Source organism: Protopterus annectens, chromosome 3.part0 (genome assembly GCF_019279795.1).
Source record: "Protopterus annectens isolate FY-2018-M chromosome 3.part0, PAN1.0, whole genome shotgun sequence".
Taxonomy (NCBI): domain Eukaryota; kingdom Metazoa; phylum Chordata; order Ceratodontiformes; family Protopteridae; genus Protopterus; species Protopterus annectens.
Genome location: NC_056731.1, coordinates 470,650,076 through 470,676,260, shown reverse-complemented (window position 1 = coordinate 470,676,260; position 26,185 = coordinate 470,650,076). Strand labels below are relative to the sequence as shown.

Sequence of the window (26,185 nt, the reverse complement as noted above, 5' to 3'; positions counted from 1 at the left end):
GCTGCAAAATGGAAAAGATTTTGTGCCTAGAATCATTCTCAAGGGATGAGCGCAGCAGTGGGCAGTTTACCTCAGATTCTACAATACTTGACTGAGATGCTTCATAAGGGCTTGTCTTTTTCCTCCATCAGAACTCATGCCTCAGCCATTTCAGCTCATTACAGCACAGAGCCTCACCTCTTCTCTCACCCACTGCTCAAGCAGTTCCTCAGAGTGGCCAAAAATTTAAGACCACCCAGGAGAGCTCCAACTCCAGACTGGGACCTTAACTTTGTCTTGTAGAAACTCACTCTTCCTCCTTTCGAGCCAGCTGCTACTGCAGATTTGAAATTCCTTTCCTGGAAAACAGCTTTTTTTTTTTTAGCAATCACTTCTGCAAGAAGGATATCTGAATTACTGGCCCTTATGGCAGTGGAGCCTTTCATCACCTTTCATGCGGACAGGGTGTCCCTCAGAACCAATCCCTCCTTCATGCCCAAGGTGGTATCCAGTATGGCTCTTAATCAGTTCATTCATTTGCCTACCTTCTTTCCTAACCCACAGAACAAAGGGGAACGAATACTGCATTCCTTAAATGTGCACAGACAATTAGATTTTACTTGGACAGGACTAAACCCCAAAGGAAATCTGAACAACTGCTGGTGGCATTTGCTGCAGGGATAGAGGGGAAAGCTATTTCAAAGCAAACTGGATAGGCCACTGCATTCATATCTGCTATAAGAACCATGGAAAACCTATCCCACTAGGCATCAGTTCCCATTCAACCAGGGCTGCATCTACCTCTACAGCTTTTCTCAGGGGCATTCCTACCAGGGACATCCTAGAAGCTGCTACCTGGAGTTCTGTACATACTTTCACCAAGGATTATCATTTGCCAATTTTCTGTAAATCCAGAGCTGGCTTTGCCAATGCAGTCTTGCAGGGTCTTATAGCTGGTCCTAATTCTATTTAAATTCCTCCTCCTAACCTTAGCTTTGGGAATCTACCCAAATGTAATGACTGCAACAGTGAAACACGAAGAACACAGTACAGTTGTGTACACTTACCATAAATGTAGATGTTCGAGTGTATTCACTGTTGCAGTCCTGGTTACCCTCCCTCCAGCCCCCTTTCTTCTTTTGGCTATACCTCTACTCTCCCTTACTATGCTCAAAAAGCTTTTTGGTGTATTTGCTTTTTTGTTGGAGGTATATCCTTGTAATTATAGATTTAATTACTTCCCATTAGGGGGCACCTGACATCTGGGGCAAGAAAAACGGATATAATGGTGTTGGCTGCATGTTTTATACCTCTGATGATGTGACTTCATGGAAGAAGGGACAGCATCCGACGCAGAGCCCAAGAGTTTGTTAATCAGGCCGACTGAGGGCTACTGCAAGCAGATAACCCCAAATGTAATGACTGCAACAGTGAATACACTCATGCATCTGTATTTATGGTAAGTGTACACAACTGTACTTTCATCAAGCAGATCAAATTCTGGATGATCACAGTTCAGTCTATCCTCCTGTTTTTGGAAAAAGACGACTGGATGCACTTGATAGATCTCCAGGATGCGTATTACCATATAAAAATGGACAAGCGCTCCAGGAGATATCTCTGCCTCCGGCTGGGAGCCAGTCATTACCAGTTTCGAGCACTGCCCTTTGGTCTCTCCACAGCCCCCAGCATGTTCACCAAATGTATGGCAGTAGTAACACCTCACTTGAGACTGCAAGGATTCCTGGTGTTTCCCCCTCTAGACTATTGGCTACTTACCACCCCTACCAAGCATCTACTGCTTCCTTCCTTGCACTCCAGCCAACAGCTAGCAAGGTTCTTAGGAATATCAATAAATGAAGAGAAGTCAAAACTAGTACCTACTCAAAGCCTAGAATTTATAGGAGCAACATTCGACACAAAGGCTTGCCTTGTCACTCTTCCTCATCACAGGCTTCACAAACTAAGATCTCAACTCATACTCCACAAAATAAGTAAATCCATGAACTTGCAAAAAATAGTAAAGACTTTTTATTCCATAAAGCACTTTTCGTCTGGCTGGATAGCTAGACTTCTTTAGATACAATTAAAATGTTCAAGACACAATATATAACAAAAACGTCAATCAGCTGATCCACCCTACTTTATTAAAACAGCTTATCGAAACCAACCAATACATATACATACCCTCACAGCCTAAACCAAAATGCCTAAAACGCACATAACATAAGTTATAACAACTTCTAATTAAATTAATTAATTAAAACCTACTAACATATTTATTAATAGTTATTAATACTCATTATATATTTATAAATATAATAAAAATTTATAAAATACTTAATATTCTATACCCAAAAGTGTAAAAGTCAGAAAAAATGTGTGAATGAGTTTCTGACTTTAATTATGTCTATACTCAAAGCCCATAAAATTCTAAACAAACTAAAACAGTTAAACTAGAGATACAAAGCTCATACATCCCTCCTACTGGGGCAATTCCCCTTGGTAAAATAATATGCATCTTCTTCTTCTCCTTTTGGCTTTTCCCGGTTAGGGGTCGCCACAGCAGATCACCTGTCCACTCATGATTGGCAGTGGAGTTTTAGGGTGTCGAGTTGCCAGCCCGGCGCCCAACCTTCCACAGAAGGCACACACATGCACACTCACACCTAGGGCCAATTTAGAGTGTCCAGTCCACATACAGCATGTCTTTGGGATAAAATATAAAATTCATTTAGTGTGTGCTTAAAAAAATAATAATAAACATTTCTGCCCTAAGAAATTTTTAACAAAACTAGTCTAAAATACATGACCATAATTATCTTAAAAGACTTTTAAGTTTTAAAATACATTTGATAGAATACATCTCATTAAGGCCTGGATAGTGACATGCAAACGTACGTAATTGCCAAAACAGTTAAATTTTTTCAAGTAACAGTAATACTCAGCCACCTCTTGAAATAGCAGATTATATGGCTCTAAACATAAAACCATGATTAGGAAAAGAGTGTGTATGTCTAGCTAAAGCATTATTTAATTTGTTATTTCTAATGCTATACACATGTTCATATTCTCTGTCCCTCAACCTTCTATCAGTCTTTCCGATATAGAAGGCAGGGCAGCTATTAACACTTAGCAAGATAAACCACTCCTTTTGTGTTGCAATCAAACCTATGTTTAGTGGTATATCTATCTCCTCTGATAGAGAAGTTTGTCCCTACTTCCATGTATGTACAGTATGGGCACATATGACATTTGTACATACCCCCATGTTTTGTACTGAAGTTGATAGGTTTATGAGCTTCTAACAAATTCTTCAAATTCCTACCTTTCTTAAACGCTACCTTAGGAAAATCATGTAGTTCATTAACAACAGATAGATCTGTTTTGATAAATTCCCAATTCTTTCGTACTATATTTACAAATTCATAACTAGCCATATAAAATGTAAGAATAAAACTACATGGGTCCACAGGCTTACTAAGTAACTCATCTACTAAAGTGCCTTCTTGGTCGATAACACTATCTAACACTATATTAGAGGATTTAGGGACTAAAGTAGGTGTATAAATACCTAAAATCCTCTTTCTTGTTACCTCCTGACTTATTTCATCCAATAATACATCCGGGTAACCCCTCTTTTTAAACATTCCTACTAATTTGTCACATTCCTCAAAAAAGTCTTGTTCATCTGAGACCATTCGGGCCGCCCTTACTAGTTGCCCTTTTACTACGGAAAGTTTTTGAAATGATGGATTTCAGCTACTATAATGAAGGAATGTATTGAAATAAGTTTCCTTTCTAAATATACTAGCTTTCAGGCATTTATTCATTCTATCCTTTCTTAAATGTGCATCAAGGTAGGATAGTCTGTCGCTATTAAAACACTGGGTGAATTTTAAAAAGTCAGTCGTGTTGTTCAACTGAGTAACCAAAGATAAAGCTTTGTTTTCGTTTCCTTTAAATAAAATAAGTATGTTGCCCAGGAAGCGAGTATAGAAACTAATCTTTTCCATAATATGAGTTACTCCAAAAATGTATTCCTGTTCCCAAAATGCCATAACTAGGTTGGCAAAACTGCTACCACAGGGGGGAGCCCATGGCAACCCCTAGCTTTTGTAAAAAAATATCTATTATTAAAAGTAATAAAGTTGTTCGACAAGACAATGTCCAACAATTCTTCTATTAATTTTACGTCACTTTGGGGGGCCCCCATCCTGTGTAGCAGTAAGCCAACCCATTCTATATCTTCATTGTGTGGGATGAAAGAATATAAATCCCTCACATCAACTGTAAGGAAATTAAAGTCATCCTTGTATTCTAGGTTGTTTAGATTGGCCAAAAAGGTCCAGGAATCCTTACAAATTTGACTTTGTTGGGTTACATATTTTTTAAACATATGATCAATTAATTTTGAGCAAGCATAAGTAATGCTAGCTCTAGCATCCACTAAAGGCCTCATGGGGGGGTTAGTAATACACTTGTGGATCTTTGGGACTCCAAAGATAGTGGGTATTCTTGGTGCTGGTGTATCAAGAAAATTAGTAATTCCTACATCTATCCCTACTTCAATAAACAACTCGTCAAACATAGAACGAATTCTAGCATAAGCTGTATTTAACTCATTTACTTCTTTTGTGGAGCATTAGTCGTTTTGTTGCTGTTTTTTCCTGGTAAGATGTCAACTCCAAGGGATACTCACTCAGGGCAAAGTCCCAACTCGTTTAGTCCTTCAACTGCTAGGGTCAATGGCTGCAGCCATTACTATAGTTTTCCTAGCAAGGCTGCATATGAGATTACTACAGTAGCTCCTAACATCGCAGTGGTCCCTATTGACACATTCTATGTCCCACCCAATCCACATAACCAACTGTTGCAAGCAGGATCTGAATTGGTGGATGAAGCCAGAAATGGAACCATGGAGTCGTCCCTTCTCACCTTCCCAGCCCAAGCTCGTAGTGAGCATGGGACGCTTCCCTGATGGGGTGAGGGGGGGCATTTTCAGGGAAAGACGGTCCAAGGCACCTGGTCCCCCTTAGAGGTCAACTTGCATATCAACGTCTTAGAACTGAGGGCGGTGCTTCTGCCGTTGCAGGCATTCCAATCTGTCCTTCCGTTGGGGACAATTGCTATTCAGTCAGACAACATGTCAGTCGTCTGGTATATCAACAAACAGGGGATCCATATTCTACCCATTGTGTCAGGAAGCCATGAGAGTATGGCAGTGGGCGATAGCCTCCAATGGCTTTCTGGTAGCAATGCACATTCCCGGTAGCTCCACTGCGATTGCGGACAAACTGAGCAGATGCATCCTCCTGCCTCACGAGTGATCTTTCAATTCCCAAGTTACAACAGAGATTTTCCTTCACTGGGGTCAGCCTTGCTACGATCTGTTTGCGTCCCCCATCAACCACAAATGCAGCAGCTACTTTGCCTTAATTCCCACTCGGGGGAGTCCCCAAGGGACACTCTAGTGCAAAATTGGCCCCCGGGACTGCTTTATGTCTTCACTCCTTTTCCCCTGATCCCACAAATGTGTAAAGAAAGCTCTTCAGTTGAGAAGCAAAGCAATCCTCATTGCACCCTATTGGCCCCAACAAGTCTGGTTTCCCTTCCTTTGGCCTCACTTGGTTCACCGCCTATGGACTCTGGATCCAACTCCAGGGTTACTGTCACACCCACAGGGGTTGATCCATCCAAACCTATCGAGCCTTAACCTGACAGCTTGGCATCTCCACTTCCGGCAATTGCCAGGCAAAATAACCTTTCTTCCCCTGTATGAAAAATACTTTTTGCTTGACGTAAACCGTCCACCAGGAAAATTTATCATAGCAAATGGAACAGATTTGTGCTTTGGTCTCGAGTGAAGGGACTGGATCCTTTCCTAGCTCCCATTAGTTTTGTGTCGGTGTATTTATCAGCTTTACTCCATTCAGGAGGTTCATCTTCTCCGATCAGGGTCCATTTAGAAGCTATCTCAAACTTTCATAATGGTTTCCAAGATTCCTCATTAATATCGCACAATCCCTATAAAACTTTTTTGAAAGGAATCCTGTATAAAACGGCTCTTCAAAGAGCCAGTTGAACCTTAGAATTTAACACTGGTTCTACAAACTTTGACTCATCATCCCTTTGAGCCTACTGCCACTTGTGATATAAAATTCTTGTCTTGGAAGACTTTATTCTTGGTAGCCATTACCTCGACGAGGAGAATATCAGAATTACAGGCCTTGTGCGTAAAATGCCCTTATATAGTTTTCCACAAAGAGAGAGTTTCTCTTCGGACTAACCCCTCTTTTCTACCCAAGGTTGTCTCGGAGTTAAATATCGGTCGATCTATAGACCTACCAGTGATATTCCCAAATTTTTCTAATAAAGGAGAACACTGCATTTATTAGATGTACATAGACAACTGCGTTTCTACTTAGACAGGACTAAGTCTTTCTGTGAATCTGACCAATTGTTTCTGTCCTTTTCAGGACCCAAGTTGGGAAAATCAGTTACCAAAGTCACTTTGGCACAATTGTTGAGAGACCGCATCTCTTTTGTCTATCAACAAAACCAAATAAGTTTAACTACCAAAATCAAAGCTCATTCAACCAGATCAGTTGCTACTTCGGTGGCTTTTCATTCAAGAGCTTCTATAGATGACATTTGCACAGCAATCACTTGGGCTACCCCGCATACCTTTATCACTCATTACAATTTGGAGTTGGTTTCCAGGGGGAGAGCATCCTTTGGCTCAGTGGTGCTCAGGAATATCTTTCCATAGGGCCTCACGGGACATAAGGTAGCTAGGGACTCTATCCCATCCGTCACGAATGAATGGAGATTACCAACATCAGATAAAGAAGTTATGTTCTTACCATAATGTTCCATCTGTGGTGTTGTTCTTCATTCATTCATGACACCCACCCACCAGCCCCCTCCAAAAGACTCCTGGAGGTTCGTATTTGGTCCTGGTTACATGTTAGGACATTTGCTAAGACAAAGCCTCCATTTTATTATCCTTGCGGGCAAACTCGATCTGAGGAGATTAGGAGAGGGGCACTATGTGTAATCTTAGCTCGAGAGTTTTTGGCTGGTGCAAGCTTGTTATATCGTCTGAGTCGGTTCCTAGGATGGAACCGAAACCCATCCATCATGATTGAATGAAGGTCAACAACACAGATGGAACATTATGGTAAGAAGATAACTTTTTTTTTTTTTGCCACGAGCTCTATTTTGGAGGTAGCTATGAAACCATGATATAGCAGTGGTGTTGAGTCCTAGTTTATGAAGTTTGTGTGGAAGAATATTATATTACCTGTTATGTTGTGTTATTTCTGACTGCTTACAAAGGAAGTCTCTTATGTTTTTAATGACTAACCTAACAAAAAAAGCCCAGTAATTTGTATTTAAGTTAAACGTGGAAATGTTTGTTCTCACTGATGTTGAGTAAATGTATTAGCTGAAAAGTGTTTTGTAACTGCATCACTTAATGTAGATGTATATATTTTGATTGCAGGACTGCAAGAGATGATACGCAACCACTCATTTGTTGGCTGTATCAATCCTCAGTGGGCATTAATTCAGTGTCAAACAAAGCTCTATTTGATTAACACCACTAATCTCAGGTTAGTAATCTTTACCTGTGAAGTAATGATAGTTAATACTGAGGGTGCAGACATGCAGGGAACTGGAAAAAAAGAAAGTGACAGCAAAACTGTTTTAATCTTGTATTTGCAGACATAATTAGAACTCTGTGAGTCACTTTTCACACCATCTTAGTCCTTTTTATTAAATTTACTGTTTGCAAACTTCTATGTTTCATGTTTTGATCTTCTCCTTCCCTGAAATCATTAGCATGCTTGTCACCATACAGTAACATCAGCTGTTCCCTACTGGCACGAGTTTGGTATCCACTTTTACAGGTTGACATCTTCTGCATACAGCACAGACAGCATTTAGGCGATTTGTTTTATTTACTTTTAAAAAATGAACTCACCAACTCTAAGTTTTGTTGTTTATTTGGATGTGAAAGTATCTTCTAAACAGTTTAGTCTCTAGATTGTATAGATTTCATAAGCTTTTCACAAAGTTGTGCAAAATTCAAAATAAAGTGTTGTGAAAGTCCCATAGGGCTTCATGAGAAAAACATAATTTCCTTTTCTTTTGTAAAGTATGTGGTAAATTGGCTATAAAATGAAGTTTATTTTGAGAATAGATAGAAAGTAACATTTACACTAACTCATTTAGTAGTTGAGATAATTGATGAGACAGTATTAAAAAGTGTATGAAATGGGAACCATAGCTGTAGAAATTTTGGGAATGCTAGCATTTTTAAAATTGAGGAAGCTGTTGGATATCAAGAGGTGGGGTCCAACAAATAATTGAAAAAAGTGATTCATTGTTAAGACCGTTTCCAAGAATCTTTTGGAAGATAGTCAGTGGACTTGACAGACACATTATTGGGATAATTCTAAAAAACATTCTTTTCATATTAAACATGGGCACATGCAGTGGCTAACACACTTGAAAACAGAGGGCTAATTTTGAACTTTGTTTCTGGGTGTTTAATTGTAAATGTTAATGGGCATTGTTTTTAAGATATGTTTTTAACTTAAGTGAAAGTCTCGCACATTTTCTAAATATGATGCAAACTGTTGTGTTTACATATCTGTAAGTGTAGAAGTGGTTTCATAATTGTGATTGAGAACTAAATACGCATTTATATATTTTTAACTACAGTATTTCTAAGTGTTCTTTTCATGTTTGATTTAAAACTGAATATACATTATTTTTTCTAACTGTAACCCACATGCTGTGTGTTCTGCTGTCCTTATTACATGTATATGCATTATGACTGAAAATATGCCTTATTCCCAAGACTGTCACAATTTCCATTGAAGCATAAAATTATGTTTTTCATTTGACAATTTATTTCTCCCTAATGTAGGTATTGAATTTTGTGGAGGGTCCAATTCTTTGTTGCAGGCTGTGTTGGATATCTGGTGAGGTTGTTGCACAGTTTCTTTTGGGTCAGTCATTAGAACCTTAAGATATGATTTGTTGATTTTGGTGGGGAAAATGGAATATGGAAATAGAATATATATGTGAAGGTTTCACTATAATGATAATTGACTGTAAGTGATTCATGTTTGTATTAGTGTTGTGGAAAAGAAGCCTTTGTAAACAGTGAGAGGTATGTGGAATTAGCAAGTACTCTGTGATGTGAGTTGGCCAGGTGGTGTTGTGAGTTTTCACTGTTTTATGATGCTGGAGACAAGGATATTTCTGAAACAACTCACAGAGCATATATCATGTGAGTTTTTAGCCAGATGAATTGTGTATGGTTTTGTTTTGACTAAGAGAAAATAAATTAAGGAAAATGGTTTAATGTATCAAATGATGATGTGATTGTGCAACTTGCCTGACTTTCCTGAAAGTTGATAATGAGTCAATGTGGACATGGGCTAATGTGTTTGCTTGTAGTCTGTTGTATTAATTTTCAGTAGGTGTTTATGTAACTTAACCTGCTTTTTTGCTGGTGGGGATACACAGAGCACATAAAATTTGTACCACAAGTCTAGATAGTAAGATAAATTTTTTACAGTTTTGATGGACTTTGTGAAGGTTCTTTTAAAGTGTGAAAGGGGCTTGAGTGAAGAGAAGATTAATAATCTATTAAATTTTATTTGGATCATAGCCACACTCACCAGTGTGTGCGCGCATACACATATATCTATATATATATATATATATATATATATATATATATATATCTATATATATATATATATATACATGTGTGTGTGTGTGTGTGTGTGTGTTTTAGCTCAGCGGATCCTGTTTGGGCATCCTTCAGACTGTTACAGCACCAGAAATGAGGAGGAGAGACTTTTTTGCTGATCTAAGTAACTTTTTTTTTGGCTTAATCACACTTTAAAAAGCACAATTATAAGGAAACAACTTGAACAAACCACTTTAAAAAGCTGTTTTTACTGTAGTTCTGTTGTATTTCTAGTGCATTTTACTGTTAAATCATTTACTGTGTGTGCACTTGATTTATTTGCTTAAAAGTTAAAATGTAAACTCCATTTAGCACTGTAGGCATCACACACACGTGACAGCCTTTTCTGTTCATTTCTACTGTTTAAATTGCTTTTTACTTCTCAGTTTCTTAAAAAAAATAGTACTTGTACTGCTCATTTCCTGCCCTTTCCTATACTAGAATATTCTGAGTCCCAGATCTGCTGGTTTCAGGACTTTAGTCTGTGTTTCTGAGTGGTACAGACCTTGTTGTGGTAGTGGGAGGTCTTTCTGCTTATCAATGCAAGTGGTATGCATTAGAACAGCCTATCTGTCACAAGAGGAGTGGTTTTCAGCTCTGAAATAAACTTATTGGCCGTTTTGGGCTAATTTCTATCCCTTTCAACTTTCTGAGTTAAAAACCCATGTTTGCGCGGGTTTGCACTTGTTTTAGCTCGGCGGATCCTGTTTGGGCATCCTGAAGACTACTACAGCACCAGAAGCGAGAAGGAGACACTTTTTGGCTTTCTCTTAAGAGTTTTAGCTTAATCGCACGTTAAAAAGACATTTTTAGTGTGGTTCTGTTGTATTTCTGCTGCATTTTACTGTTAAATTGTTTTACTGTGTGTGCACTTGATTTATTTGCTTAAAAGTAAACATTTAAACTGCATTTAGTACTGTAAGCATCACACTTGAGCGACAGCCTTTTCTGTGCATTTCTACTGTTTAAATTGCTTTTTGCTGCTTAATTTATTAAAAAAACAAAAAAATACCATCTGTACTACTTGTTTCTCATACTTTCCTATACTAGAATAGTCCGGATCCCAGATCTGCTTGTTTCAGGACTTTAGTCTGTGTTTCTGAGTGGTCCAGACCTTGTTGTGGTAGTGGGAGGTCTTTCTGCTTATCAGTGAGATGGTAAGCATTAGAGCAGCCTATGTGTCGCAAGAGGAGTGGTTTCCAGCTCTGAGATTAACCATCTGATATTGTTAATCCTCGTTCATTCCTTACGCATGGGGTATCGGTTCCGACCTCGGAACTGAGCCAGCCATTTTCCAAGCTCGCATCAGCTTCAAACTCTCGAGCTAAACTATTACCCACAATCATCCTCTCCCTGTTACCTCAGATTTCGTTTGCCGTGTTGCCATTCGGTCATGTCAAGCTACTTCTCTTGAGCTAAGTACAGTTATTTGTTGTTTAATAATCTTTCAGATTACTTTTCTGTCAGAAAAGTTTATATTTCATTGTCTCTTACTCTATCACATCTATCGTACATATATTCCTTAGGTTATTCTGCTCTTTTCTTTACCACTTTTACCGCAAGGTATTCTTTCTTTACCATCGTTGGTAATCCTTCCCCTTTTTCTCATACCTTCGGGTATTCTCTTGTACCATTGCTGGTACCTCTTCTTTTAATTAATTTGCTGTCATGGCAGATAAGAAAGGTAGTCTGGGGTTTAAGCGGTGTTCCGATTGTGGACACAAACTACCTACTTCTGATGCACACTCTTTGTGCGTTTATTGTGTGGGGGCATCCCACTTGTCTGTTGATCCACCCTGTACTGTTTGTGAGAACTTTTCGAATAGAACCTTGTTGGAAAGGAAAAACAAGCTGTTACTGAAGGGACTCCTTAAATCTCCCTTTTCAGAGGCTATTTCTGGGTCGGAGGCCTCAACCCGTCCTAGAGCCCATAAGAAAATCTTGGATGTTCCTACCAACGCTAAATCTTTGCCTTCGTCCTCGGCTGGGGACTCCCGCCAACCAAAACCTAAAAAGGCTAAAGTTTTGGCTCCGGAGCTCACTCAGTCAGCCCCAGTGCTTTCGGTGCCTAGACCCTCGGCACTGAGGCCTTCGGCTCCATTAGTGATCTCGGCTCCGTCTTCTCCTGCAGCCTTCACTATATTGGCACCGAGGGGCTCCTCGGTTCAGACTATTACCACTGTATCGGCACCGACCGTTCAGTCGGTGCAGACCTTGACCTCATCGGCTCCAAGATCTTCCTCGGAACAGACGTCTTTATTGTTGACTCCAGTTTTGTCGGTTCCAGCTTCAGTACCGACAACCACTTTGGCACCGATCTCTGTGTCGGTACAGACCATGACCTCGGCACCGATAACTTCTTCGGTGGAGACACCCGTAGTCCAGTCTCTCTCGGCACCGTTGTCCTCGGTGCGGACGGGTAAGATGGGCACAGAGTTTGCCTCTTCTGAGGACAGGCCTGTTTCTCCCTCAGTCTCCGTGAGGTCCACTAGAAGCCTTTCCGAACATGATGTGTTACGTCTTGTGGATCAGGTGCTCTTGGCCAGAGGTATCCCACCCCTCAGGAACTATCCTTCCTTGGGAGGTGATCACCCGTCTCCAAAGACCCCTTATTATTCTCCTCCTTCATTGCCTTTGAAGTCCATGGATATAGCACAGTCTTCCCCTTCTGCAGTCCCCTTTATGGATCTCACTAAGGAACCGCAGTTGCCTTTGTGGCAGGAAAGTTTTGCTATGACCCAGGATGTCAGTTGTGACACACATAGTTTGCTGCTCCACAGCCATCCAGGGACTCCGGGTCGGCAGGCTGAGCCACTTAGGGGAGGGGTGACCCCTGTCCTAGACATGCACTCCGCTTCAGGTGGACCAGCTTTCGAACTGATGGAGAAGGCTTTCGCTGCTGCTAGAGATACTGGACTGTCTATACCTCCGCCCTCCTCTGGTACACTGGTTTCACAAGTCGCACCTAGTGGACACCGGGTGCAAGGGCCTCAAGAAATATTCCCGCAGGAATCCCCTTTTCCGCTGTCTTCCCCAGCTTCTCCCGCTGAGGAGGTCCACCGGAAAAGTTTGTGTAAGAAGAAGCACATGGACTCCACAGAGGAGTCCCTCACTGAAGACACAGATTTCGATGAGGGGGAAGGATCCCCCGGTCACCCTCTGAGGTATCCTTTGGTGATATCCTCGAAATCCTGAAACAGAGAGGTGACTGGCAGTCCTCTAATCCGACCTCTGAGGAATCTGTGTTCCTGCAGGCCTTTCGCACCCGGCCCCCTACCGCCTGGGTTACTCCACCTGCCGATGAACTTGTCCGACTCATCATGCAGTGTGCTTGGAAGGCTCCTGATACCATCAAAGCTATTCACCGGAGGCCAGATAAGATTTTGTCCCCTCCTGCTTCGGATCCCCATTGGGCCAAAGGTCTTCCTGTGGATGCTTTGGTGGTGACGGCCGCAACAAAAAAGGATCTGGCAGAAGAAGAAAGTCAGACTGTCCATCTGCCTAACAAAGAGTCCTGGGCCCTGGACAGGATAGGGAAGCACACCTTTGCTTCAGCGACATTTACTATCAGGTCCCTGAATTATATGGCACACTTTACCAGGCTTCAAAGGATCTGATTTCTGAGCTCTCTAAAACCTTGGCTGGTGCCGTGTCTGATGAGTTCCGTGACAAAGTGGCCTCTCAGCTGGCCACCATTGAATCAGTATCTAACTCCTTTATGCGATTGATATCTCATGCATCAGAAGGAGCAGCTAGAGCACCAGGTTCAGCTGCGGTCTTGAGACGACACGCCTGGATGTGCTTGTGCAATTTTGCAGAACCCTTTAAGGCTTCCTTTCTTAACGCTCCCATTGAGGCCTCCTTATTGTTTGGGCCCAAAGTTAAAAGCACACTGGCCAGATGTGAACAGGATGGTAAGACCCTTTCTGTCGTAGGTGTCCGTTATTCTTCCCCTCAACGTGCTTTCTCCCGAAACCAAGAGAGTGGGAAGATATGGTTCAAGAAATCTCAGGGTCCTTTCCGTGACACACAGGCTGAGTTCTCCCCTAGAGGCAGAGGGGGAAACTCACAGGGAAGACGCTCCTTTTGGGGCAGAGGGGGTCTGCGTAACCAGAGTTCCAGGGATTCTTTCCCTGGTCAATCCTACCAGCGCTCCTGAAGAGCGGCCCAACTCCTTTCCTCTGGAGGTGGTTGGGGGACGTTTCTCCTTGTACCATTCTGCCTGGCTAACCATGACCACCAATTCTTGGATACAAAGGATTATAACCAGAGGTTATCATATCCCCTTCGATCTTTGTCCCGCCCCTTCAAAAAAACTTCCCAACATTCCACCCAGTCAAAGGGAAGCAGCAGCACAAGAGATAGAAAAGCTGCTAAGAAAGAGAGTCATCCAAATAGTCCCTCCAGACCAGATAGGATTCGGATTCTACTCAAAACTATTTTTGGTGCCAAAGAAAACCGGGGACTGGAGACCAATTTTGGATCTCAGTGTATTGAACAAGTTTGTGAGAGTACAAATATTCCGGATGGTCACAATACAGTCTATCCTCCCGCTTGTGAAAAAAGGCGATTGGATGTGCTCGATAGATCTTCAAGATGCGTACTACCACATAAAAGTGGACAGGCCATCAAGAAGATTTCTGCGCTTCCGTGCAGGAGCCAGTCACTACCAGTTCAGAGTATGTCCTTCGGACTCTCTACAGCCCCCAGAGTGTTCACAAAGTGCATGGCAGTTGTCACAGCTCACTTGCGACTTCAAGGATTCCAGGTGTTTCCATACCTAGACGACTGTCTCATTTCCACCCCCACCAGACATCTACTCGAAAAAGCCCTGGCATACTCTCTCCTCGCTGCTGAAATACTAGGCATAACCATAAACTGACAAAATTCCAATCTCACCCCATCTCAGTCGACAGAATTCATAGGGGTTATCTTGGACACAAAAAACTGCAGAGTTGCTATTCCAGAGCACAGAATTCTAAGGATAAAGCAACAACTGAGTCCAATCCTTTCAATGGATAAATCCACGGCTCACTCAGTTCTACAGCTGTTGGGTTCCATGGCAGCCTCCATCACCATTGTTCCCCTGGTCAGGTTTCACATGAGGCTTCTACAATGGCTACTGCTTACCCAATGGTATCCTTTTTGGCATCCCCTTTCAGCCATGATTCGAGTAACCCAGAGGTGCAAACAGGATTTAAATTGGTGGATGGCACACAGTCTGTCACAATGGTCTTGCCCTTTTCCCCGCAGCAACCCAAGGCCACAGTGACCATGGACGCCTCCCTGATGGGGTGGGGAGGCTATGTCAGGGACAGACAGTCCAAGGCACTTGGTTCGAACTGGAGGCCCATCTGCATATAAACGTTCTAGAGCTGAGGGCGGTGCTTCTGGCGTTGCAAGCATTCCATCCCCTGCTGCCGTCTGGGACAATTGCGATTCAATCAGACAACATGGCGGTGGTCTGGTACATCAGCAAGCAAGGTGGAACCAAATCTTACCCCCTTTGTCAAGAGGCCGTGAGAATATGGCAATGGGCGATGGCTACCAACCGTTTTCTTCTAGCAACGCACATTCCCGGGAGTTCCAACGTGATAGCAGGCAGACTCAGCAGGTGCATTCTTCAACCTCACGAGTGGTCCCTGAATCCTTTGATAGCGGTGGAGATCTTCCAACGCTGGGTCCGTCCTTGCTGCGACCTCTTTGCATCCCCAACCAACTACAAATGCAGCAACTACTTCACCCTGATTCCCCTCTGGGACAGTCACCCAGGGACACTCTAGTCCATGATTGGCCCTCGGGTTTTCTTTATGCTTTTCCACAGTTTCTGAAGAAAGCCCATCGGTTGAAGAGCAAGGTGATCCTCATTGCACCATATTGGCCTCGACAGATTTGGTTCCCCTTCCTTTGACCTCACCTACTAGATCGACCATGGATTCCCCATCCAACCCCAGAGTTGATCTCACATCCACAGAACCTGATTCATCCCAGCTTGAACAGCCTGAAGCTCACGGCTTGGCTACTCCAATTCCCTTGATTGTCAGGCAGAATGATCTTTCTTTACAAGTACGTGATACTCTCATTGCATCTCATAAGTGTTCCACTAGAATTACTTATCTGAGCAAGTGGAAAAGATTTACCTGTTGGCTGAAAGATAAACAAGTAGATCCCTTCTCAGCACCAATGTCGATAATACTAGACTATCTGGCCAACCTCTTTCAGTCGAGTCTATCAGCCTCTACCATTAGAGTTCATTTGGCTGCAATTTCTAATGTTCATGGGGATGTACAAGATTCTTCTCTTATGTCCCACAAGTTGTGCAAGACCTTCATAAAAGGTGTGAATCATCTGAAGCCACCTTTTAGAGAACCTATTCAACCATGGGATTTATCATTAGTTTTACAAGCTCTGACAGTGCCACCTTTTGAACCTGCCTCTTCTTGCGACCTCAAGTATTTGGCATGGAAAACCTTGTTTTGGTCGCCATTACTTCTGCCAGACGTATTTCTGAGCTTCGAGCTCTATGTATCAAGAGTCCTTACTTGATTTTTCATAGATATATAGTGTATCTCTGAGAACTAATCCAGCTTTTCTGCCTAAAGTGACTTCTGAAATGTCCATTAATCAAGCCATTGAATTGCCAGTTTTCCTTCCTAGTCATTCAAACAGAGGAGAGTATTTCCTACATACCCTAGATATCCACAGGCAAATTTGTTTTTACTTAAACAGAACTAGGCCCTTTTGTACATCTGACCAGTTATTTTTGGCTTTTTCTGGACCTAGATTAGGATCTGCTGTTGCTAAGGTCACATTAGCTAGATGGTTGAAGGACTGTGTGACCTTCATTTATACACAACGCAATATTTTGTTGCCTACTACCATGAAATCTCATTCAACAAGGTCAGTGGCAACTTCTACTGCCTTCCATGCCAGAGCTTCCTTACATGACATCTGTGCAGCTGCAACTTGGGCTACGCCTCATACCTTCATCATTACAAATTGGACTTGGCCTCCAGGGGAAGAACATCTTTCGGTTCTATGGTGCTCAGGAATGTCCTTCCATGAGAGCCTCCCAGGAATAGAGATGGTTGAGGACTCTGTCCTATGCGTAAGGAATGAACGAGGATTAACAATGTCAGATAAAGAAGTTATGTCTTACCATAACGTTCCATCTGTATTGTTGATCCTCGTTCAGTCACTACGACCCTCCCTCCTTTCCCCTCCTGTGGTTTCCAGTGGATCTCACCATCCGGTTCTTTTAGGTTATTTGACCAGAGGTAGCCTCTACCTTCTTTGACTTGCAAACTCAATCTGAGATAACAGGGAGAGGGGGATTGTGGGTAAGAGTTTAGCTCGAGAGCTTGAAGCTGACTCGAGCTTGGAAAATGGCCGGCTCGGTTCCGAGGTCGGAACCGATAACCCATGCGTAATGACTGAACGAGGATCAACAATACAGATGGAACGTTATGGTAAGACATAACTTCTTTTTATTGGCCTTTTGGGTTAATTTCTAACCCTTTCAACTTTCTCAGTTAAAAACCCGTGTTTGTGCATCATGCCGTTTAGCTAGGGTTAAACTATTCCAGGTGCCATAAAGTCTGCTCTTCAGTTTTTTCCTCAGAACTAGCCAGATTTTTAATTTTAGCACTTCAGTCTGCTTTTTCATGCTAAGCACTGGTTCAGAACTGTTGTAAGCACTAAGTAAACCACAATTTACTACAGCACTCAACCTTCCTCATTACTTAGAGGTTAACAGTTTTTTTGTACTTATCTTCGTCAGTTGCTTAGAGAAAAACAGCTCCAGTACTTGGTTCCTTCACTTGTCTAGAGGAAAATAGTGATACCCAGGCATGTCCAAGGGGCAGCTCCTGGTGTTTTCTTACCCAGGCATGTCCAAGGGGCAGCTCCTGGTGTTCTCTTACCCAGGCATGTCCAAGGGGCAGCTCCCGGTGTTTTCCCATGTCTACCTGATGAATATAGGCACCTTGGGGCAATGTAGCAGTTGTCTCATGTACAGCGACAACCCTCTCCTCCTACCACCCAACACTACAACCTGTGAGAGTTGCATTTATCTAGCCAAACTGGAAGCAAAGCTCTCTCAACCCATGACTGAATGTGTCAGTCAAGAGGAGAAGGTAAACACTTGCACCACACCACACTCGTCACATAGACCCACTAAACCTACACCACAAAAACCCACACCTAGATACACAAAAACATTCGCGGAAGCTCTCAATAATAATCTGCCCAAACAACAGAGACCTCCAAGGCAGAAACGTAAGCAACCTCCACCCCTCAACACAACCCAAAAGACACATAACCCACAGATTCAATGTGCAGCTCAACCACAGCCCATAAGGCAAAACATCATACCCAACACATTAGTCATAGGTGACTCTATAGTCAGGCACACTGATGTTCCACTCACCAGACTAGACGAGGAGAAAGTTACTGTCAGCTGCCTGTCGGGTGCCAGGATCCGCCAGATAACCCACGCACTCAGGTCACTTCACAAGTAGTACAATATGACTCAGTCATTTTCCATGTTGGTGTGAATGACCTGAGACGTACCTCCCTGGACTACATGAAGGGAGACATGGAAGAGCTCTCCGACCTTGTAATCCAGGCAGGTATGACCCTAGCCCTGAGTAGCATCCTATGTTGCCAGAATGATGCCACAGTGCAAGGACAAAATGATTAACTTCAGAAATTGGATAAACTTCTTGTGTCATTCTAAGGGGAGCCAGTATCTGGGATGACATGGTCAACAGGCCATGATGGTTTGCCAGAGATGGCCTGCACCTGTCACCCCTGGGATTCCAGATGCTGGCTAAGGCTCTCGCTGCCCCTATAGTGCCTTTTTTAGGCAAGGTCCAAATGACAAACCCACCACCATAGCAGGTACAGGCAAACAAAAACTGAGGGTAATGCTACTCAACACTAGAAGTCTAAACCTCAAAATGCACTCACTCGAGGCACTCCTCAAAATGGAGAACATCAATATCTGTGCTGTGACTAAAACCTGGTTCAAGGCTCCGGAGAGCACCCCTGCATTACCAGGCTATAACTCATACCATACCTTTCGGCCATCTAACCTGGACTGGAACACCAGAGGAGGAGGTGTGTCCATATTCATTAAGGATATCCACACCTCTAGGCTAGTTGCCCAACATAATGTATCCGAAATTATCAAATTGCAACTAACTCTGGGCAAAACTGCAATCCAAAATGTAGCTTGGTGCAGATCCCCCACCATGCCCTAGGACTCCCACTCCTATTTTCTTGATATACTGGAAAATATTAGGGTCCTGCCAAACACCCTAATAATGGGCGATTTCAACTACCCCACCATTAGCTGGGAAAACTACTCATGTAACAACTCCTTCAATTAACACTTTCTTTAATTCATAAACTCCAGTGCCCTGGATCAACTTATTCACACCCCACCAGGGGCAACAGTATCCTAGACCTAGTCATTACCAGCATATGTTGGTCAGACCCAACCATAAGCTAATCACCATAGATATCCACATCCCGCCCCCACCCCCCATTAAGGAAACCACTGTAAAAAGTTTCTCCAAAGCCACTTCATGCTTCTTAAGACAGAAGTGGCAAACTTCACAACATCCCTACAGACATGCACTGCAGCTATGACTGCAGAATCCTACACAAGTGCACTCTATAAGCACTTATACTAGTGCATGGATCGTTCTATCCCTAACAGACCCAAGATGCTATCCTCCAAAAAAAGGAAGCCAATCTGGTGGTCCCCTGCTATAAACAAACTCTACAGCAGAAAGAAGAAACTGTTGCAGAAGAGAGGAAAATCCCATGAGTGGAGGAGCTCCCTGGTCAGCCTCAGTAAGAAACTGAGATACCTCATAAAATCCTTAAACGCTAGCTATGAAAACAAGATTGCCTCTGATTCCAAGGACAACCATAAAGCTTTCTATAGCTATGTCTAGAATCTCAATGGCAACGCCCAGGTCTGCTCTGAGCTACAGCACAATGGCACGAAGATTACAGAACCAACTGATATCGCCAACGTCCTGGCTGATAAGTTCAGTGCTAACTTTACCCCCCTCTCACTCCCTAAAGGGCCCATCTCTATACCAGAAGAATGCAGAGCCACTGAAATTACAACTGCGCAGGTAAAAACTGCACTTTCCAAAGACTAGAACACAGCTTCCATGGGACTGGACAACATCCCAGGCTGCGTTCTACATGAATGTCAGAACGAACTGACCCCCCAGCTAAGCACCATGTTCAATCATAGCCTCATGTCAGGCTTTGTACCCACTGAATGGTGCACAGCAACAGTTATACCACTCCACAAAGGGGGATCCACCATGGACCCCGGGAACTATCGCTGTATTAGCCTGATGAGCCTGGTCTACAAGGCCATGGAATGCATCATCATTGAACTCATAAACAAACACATAGGTAACCTCCAAACCCTGGACCTAACCCAGTTCAGGTTTGTAAATAGCAGATCTTGCCTCCTTAACTTGATTGACTTCTTTGAAACAGTTACCAAAGCCGTAGACTAGGGAAAGGCAGTTCACACAGCCTATCTTGACCTCGCCAAGGCTTTTGACACCATCCCCCATTCTGCAATTATAGATAAACTTACTAAACTGGTTATAAATCCATACGTCACAAGATGGGTTGCCAACTGGCTCACTGACAGAGCCCACACTCTAAAAGTTGCAGACTCCAAATCGGACTTCAAACCAGTGAGAAGTGGAATACCACAGGGTTCAGTCCTAGGTCCTCTCCTGTTTGATATCTATTTCTGTGAAGTAAGGGCTAACACAGAGGGCCTCTGGCTGATGAAGTTCTCAGATGACTGCAAACTAGGTGCCATAGTCTAGTCCCCAAATGATGTGGACATCCTACAGAAGGGCCTCACTGAGACAGATGCCTACTGTCAGAGCCACGGCCTCAAGCTAAAAGCCAAAAAGTGCATTGTCATCCGCTTTGGTAAAAACTCTGTTCCCATGGTCTACCACATAGGTGAAAGTCCTCTTAACGCCAAAGATGTAATAAGAGACCTTGGGACTCAAGTGGACAGTAGTCTCTCCTTTGATAATCACATTGCCACCGTAGTCAGAAAATCCTTCTGCATGGCACACCTCATCACGAAAGGTTTCTCATCCAGGAAAAAAAGAGGTCATTGTTCCCCTATACTCAGCACTCATTAGACCCATTATAGAGTACAACGCCCCTTTTGGAATATACCTCACAAGACATCTGCAACAGCTGGAAAGGCCACAGAAGTACCTCACCAAGATGATTCCAGGTCTCAAACAGTTGTCCTATGCTGAATTTCTCAAAAAACTCCAGCTTTACTCCGTAGCATATCACCTACTCCAAGGTGATCTCTGCCAAACATATAAAAGCTTTGTCAAACCCAGAGCAATTGGACATGCTACACCTAAAGAAATACCAATCCCTCCAGGATACACGCTCTAGAGATCTAAACCTTGTCACCACAATAAATAGAACATGCTGGAGGGATAGATTCCTGTCCCAGAGACTTCCCATACTCTAGAACAAGCTACCTATCTTTGTCAAGCCAAGTTCCTCATTAGCACTCTTCAAGAAGAATGGATGGAAATTAGGAAATTCACCCCAGGGATCACTCCTGTGGCCCTGCTATACAGGGGCACAGGAAAATAACATTCTTGGGTGGCAAAAGCCAGGGAACAGTGTTGGCTAGGCTTACATAGGTCTTAGGGCCGATAGCATAGTACCTACTTATGAACCTATATAAATATATATTTATATATATACATATAAATATATATATATATATATATATATATATATATATATATATATATATATACACACATACACACGGATTCACTGTATAATCTCGAAATACTGAAATATCGAATTTCAGTATCTCGAGACTATAAAGCCAAAAAAATCAAAAAACCCGAAACTTTAAAACCGCGAAATTTCAAACCTCGAATGTAACATAAGCTAAACACAACACCACAAAAACACAAATACATCTACCTGCCGACACTACAAAAAAACAAACCAACACACACAAACACAACAAAACTAACACACATGCAAACAGTCTTGCTAAAAGCAGGGGGGTAAGCCCCCATGCACCCCACATGTGGGGGGCTGAGCCCCCCACTTATATATACTAACTCCGAGGTCGCACTAAACACACAAACACACAAAACTCACTACACACACACTAAAATCCCTACTCAATACCCTTACAAAAACACCACTTAACTCAAACCCCAGCTAAATCCACAAACTGCACGTCATGTACGCAAACACATAATGGCGAATGCTACATTTCCGCATTCACTATTATGCAGTTTTGCATAACTGGACTTTTGACTTTATAGTCGCGAAATACTGAAATTCGACATTTCAGTATTTCGAGATTATAAAGTAAAACCATACACACACACACATACACATATATATATATATAGATATATAAAGTAATAAAATCTGTGCTGACTGTGTGCTGGGTATTATTGTGCAAACTGCTGTATGACTGGATTGTACTTGTATCTGTTTTACATTGCCATGATGTTGTAAGTAAAGGAAAGTTTTATTTTGTTGCAGCAAGACTTCAGTGCATTAGCATGAATTTGAGTTCATTGTTGTTACAGAGGTATGGTTAAAGAAAGTTTTGGCTGAAATTCCAAAGGTTAATGGTCGACTGTATAGGCAGAAGATAAAGAGACATTAAAGCTAATGAGATATTGAATGAACTAGCCAAATGGTACTGTTGCTTTTTCCACCCAAGTAAATTATTTTCCTGTGCCCCTGTCATGCAGAGCCAAAGAAGTGATCCCCGAGGTGAATTTCCTATCTCCCATCCAATCATCAAGATTTTTCTTGAAGAGTGCTAATGAGGAGCTTTGTTTGATAGAGAATAGGTAGTTTGTTCCAGAGTACGGGAAGTCTCTGGGACAGGAATTTATCCCCCCAGCATGTTCTGTTTGTTGTGGTGACAAGGTTTAGGTCCCCAGAGCGTGTAGCTCAGAGGGATTGGGATTTCTTTAAGTGAAGCATGTCCAACAGCTCTGGGTTTGACATAGCTTTCTATGTTAGGCAGAGATTGCCTCTGAGTAGGTAATATGCGACAGAGTAAAGCTGGAGTTTTTTGAGACGGTCTGCGTAGGGAATCTGTTTGAGGCCAGTAATCCTGTTTGTGAGGTATTTCTGTGGCCTTTCCAGTTGTTGTAGATGTCTTGCGAGGTACATACCAAAAGGGGCGTTGTACTCTGAGTGATGAGTAGAGGGGAACAATGACCTCTTTTTTCCTGGATGAGAAACCTTTTGTGATGAGGTGTGCCACATAGAAGGATTTCCTGACTACTGTGGCAATGTGATTATCAAAGGACAGACTACTGTCCACCTTTGTCCCAAGGTCTCATCACACTTTCGGTGTTAAGTAGACTACCGCCTATGTGGTAGTTCATGGGTACAGAGTTTTTGCCAAAATGGATGACAATGCACTTTTTGGCATTGAACATGAGGCATTGGCTTTGACACCAGGCATCTGTCTCAGTGAGGCCCTTTTGTAGGATGTCCACATCGTTAGGAATTTTGATTATGGCTCCTAGTTTGCAGTCATCTGCGAACTTTGTTAACCAAAGACCTTCTGATTTAGCCTGTACTTCAGAGAAGTCGATACCAAATAGGAGAAGACCTAGGACTGAACCCTGTGGTACTTCACTTGTCACTGGTCTGAAGTTGGATTTAGAGTCTGCTACTTTCACAGTGTGGGTTCTGTCAGTGAGCCAGTTGGCAACCCATCTTGTGACATAGGGATTTATACCTAGTTTAGTGAGTTTATCTATAATTCCAGCGTGGGAGATGGTGTTGAAAGCCTTGACGAGATCTAGATAGGCTGTGTGAACCACATTGCCCTCATCTATGGCTTTGGTGACTGCTTCAAAGAAGTCTATCAGGTTTAGGAGACATGATCTGCCTTTTAAAACCCAAACTGGGTAGGGTCCAGAGTTTGGAGATTACCAATGTCATTATTTATAAATTCCATGATGATACATTCCATAGCCTTGCAGACCAGGCTCGTCAGGCTAATGGGGCAGTAGTTCCCGGGGCCCATGGTGGCTCCCCCTTTGTGGAGTAGGATAACCGTTGCTGTTAGGCATTCAGTGGGCACAAAGCCAGAGGTGAGGCTGTGACTGAACATGGTACTTAGGTGGGGTGCCAGTTCGTTCTGTAGTTCATGTAGAACGCAGACTGGGATGTTGTCAGGTCCCATGGATGCTGTGTTTTTTGCCTGTGCAGCCATGATTACAGGAATTTTGCATTCTTCCGGTATAGAGATGGGCCCTGTAGGGGATGAGAGAGGGGTAAAGTTAGCACTGAACCTATCTGCCAGGATGTTGGCAATATCAGTTGGTTGTGTATATTTAGTGCCATTGTGTTGTAACTCAGAGCAGATCTGAGTGTTGCCATTGAGATTCTTGACATAGCTATAGAATGCTTTGTGGTTGTCTTTAGAATCAGTGGCAGTTTTGTTTTCGTAACTAGCTTTGGAGGATTTTATGAGGGATCTCAGCTTCTTACTGAGGCTGACCACGGAATTCCTCCAGTCATGGGATTTTACTCTTTTTTTGCAACGGTTTCTTTCTTCTGTTGTAGAGTTTGTTTATGGCAGGGGACCACCAGACTGGCTTCCTTTTTTTGGAGGATAGCATCTTGGTTCTCTTAGGGATTTCACGATCCATGCACTCGTGTAAGTGCTTATAAAGTGCAGTTGTGTAGGATTCAGCGGTCGTATCTCTATTGTCCGTTAGCATGGGTGTCTTGAAGTTTGCCACTTCTGTCTTAAGAAGCGTGAAGTTGGCTTTGGAGAAATTTTTTTACAGTGGTTTCCGTAGTGGGGGTGGGATGTCGATGTCTAGGGTGATTTGCTTGTGGTCGGATCTGACCCACGAGGAATTGACCTCTGGTGTGGAACACCAGTTGCCCATGTTGGTAATGACCAGGTCTTGGATATTGCTGCCCCTGGTGGGGGTGTGGATAAGTTGATCCAAGGCGTTGAAGTTTATGAATTCCAGAAAACGTTGAGCACAAGAGTTGGTACATGAGTAGTTTTCCCAGTTAATGGTGGGGTAGTTGAAATCGCCCATTATTAGGGTGTTAGGTTGTACCCTAATATTTTCCAGTGTATCAAGAAATGAGGAGTGGGGAATCCTGGGGCATGTTGGGGGATCTGTAGCAAGCTACAGTTTGGATTGCGGTCTTGCCCAGAGTTAGTTGCACTTGGTTAATCTCGGATGCATTATGCCGAGCAACTAGCCTGGAGGTGTAGATATCCTTAATGAATATGGACACGCCTCTGCCTTTAGTGCTTCGGTCCAGGTTAGGTGGCCGAAAGGTGTGGTATGAATTATAGCCTGGTAATGCAGGGGTGCTCTCTCGAGCCTTGAACCAGGTCCCTGTCACTGCACATGTCGATGTTCTCCATTTTAAGGAGTTCCTCGAGTGAGTGCATTTTGAGGTTTAGACGTCTAGCATTAAGTGGCATTACCCTCAGATTTTGCTTGCTTGTACCTGTTACGGTGGTGAATTTGTCATTTGAATCTTGCCTAAAAAAAGGCACTACAGGGGTGGCAAGAGCCTTTGCCAGTATCCGGAATCCCAACGGCGACAGGTGCAGGCCATGTCTGGCAAAGCATCATGGTTTGTTGATCATGTCATCCCAGGCAGACAGGTAATGGATCCCCTTAGAATGTCACCAGAAGCTTAGCCAATTGTTGAAGTCAGTCATTTTTTCCTCGTTCTGTGGTATCTTTCTGGATGATGGCAGGATGCTACTCAGGGCTAGGGTCATACCTGCCTAGGCTACAAGAGTGGACAGCTCCTCCATGTCTCTTTTCATGTAGTCCAGGGAGGTACATCTCGGGTCATTCACACCAACATGGACAATGACAGAGTCATATTTGTACTTGTTGTGGAGTGACCTGAGTGCATGCGTTATGTGGAGGATCCTGGCACCTGACAGGCAGCTAACAGTAACTTTCTCCTTGTTTAGCCTGGTGAGTGGAACATCAGTGTGCCTGACTATAGAGTCACTTATGACTAGAGTGTTGGGTACGTTGTTATGCCTTATGGGCTGTTGTTATGTGGCACACTGAGTTTGTGGGCTGTGTCTCATTTGGGTTGTGTTGGGGGGGTGGAGGTTGCTTGCGTTTCTGCTTTGGAGATCCCTGTTGCTTGGGTAGATTTGTTTTGAGAGCCTCCGCAAATGTTGGTGCATGTTTTGTGTTTCTATGTGTGTGTTTTGGTGGTGTAGGTTTTGAGGGACTATGTGATGAGTGTGGTGTGGTGCAAGTGATTACCTTCTCCTCTTGACTATCTAGTCCAGTCTTGGGTGAAGTGAGCTTTGCTTCCAGTTTGGCTATATAAGTG

At 42.9% G+C, this 26,185-nt stretch overlaps 1 protein-coding gene across 1 annotated transcript in view; it reads left to right on the top strand.

Annotated features, from left to right (window-relative positions):
- MLH1 (mutL homolog 1) overlaps positions 1-26,185 on the top strand; it is a 2,895,606-nt gene that overhangs the window by 1,941,405 nt on the left and 928,016 nt on the right. The window contains exon 14 of the mRNA XM_044064896.1: positions 7,487-7,595. Within this exon, the coding sequence (XP_043920831.1) occupies positions 7,487-7,595 (109 nt within the window). The remainder of the gene's footprint in view (positions 1-7,486; positions 7,596-26,185) is intronic.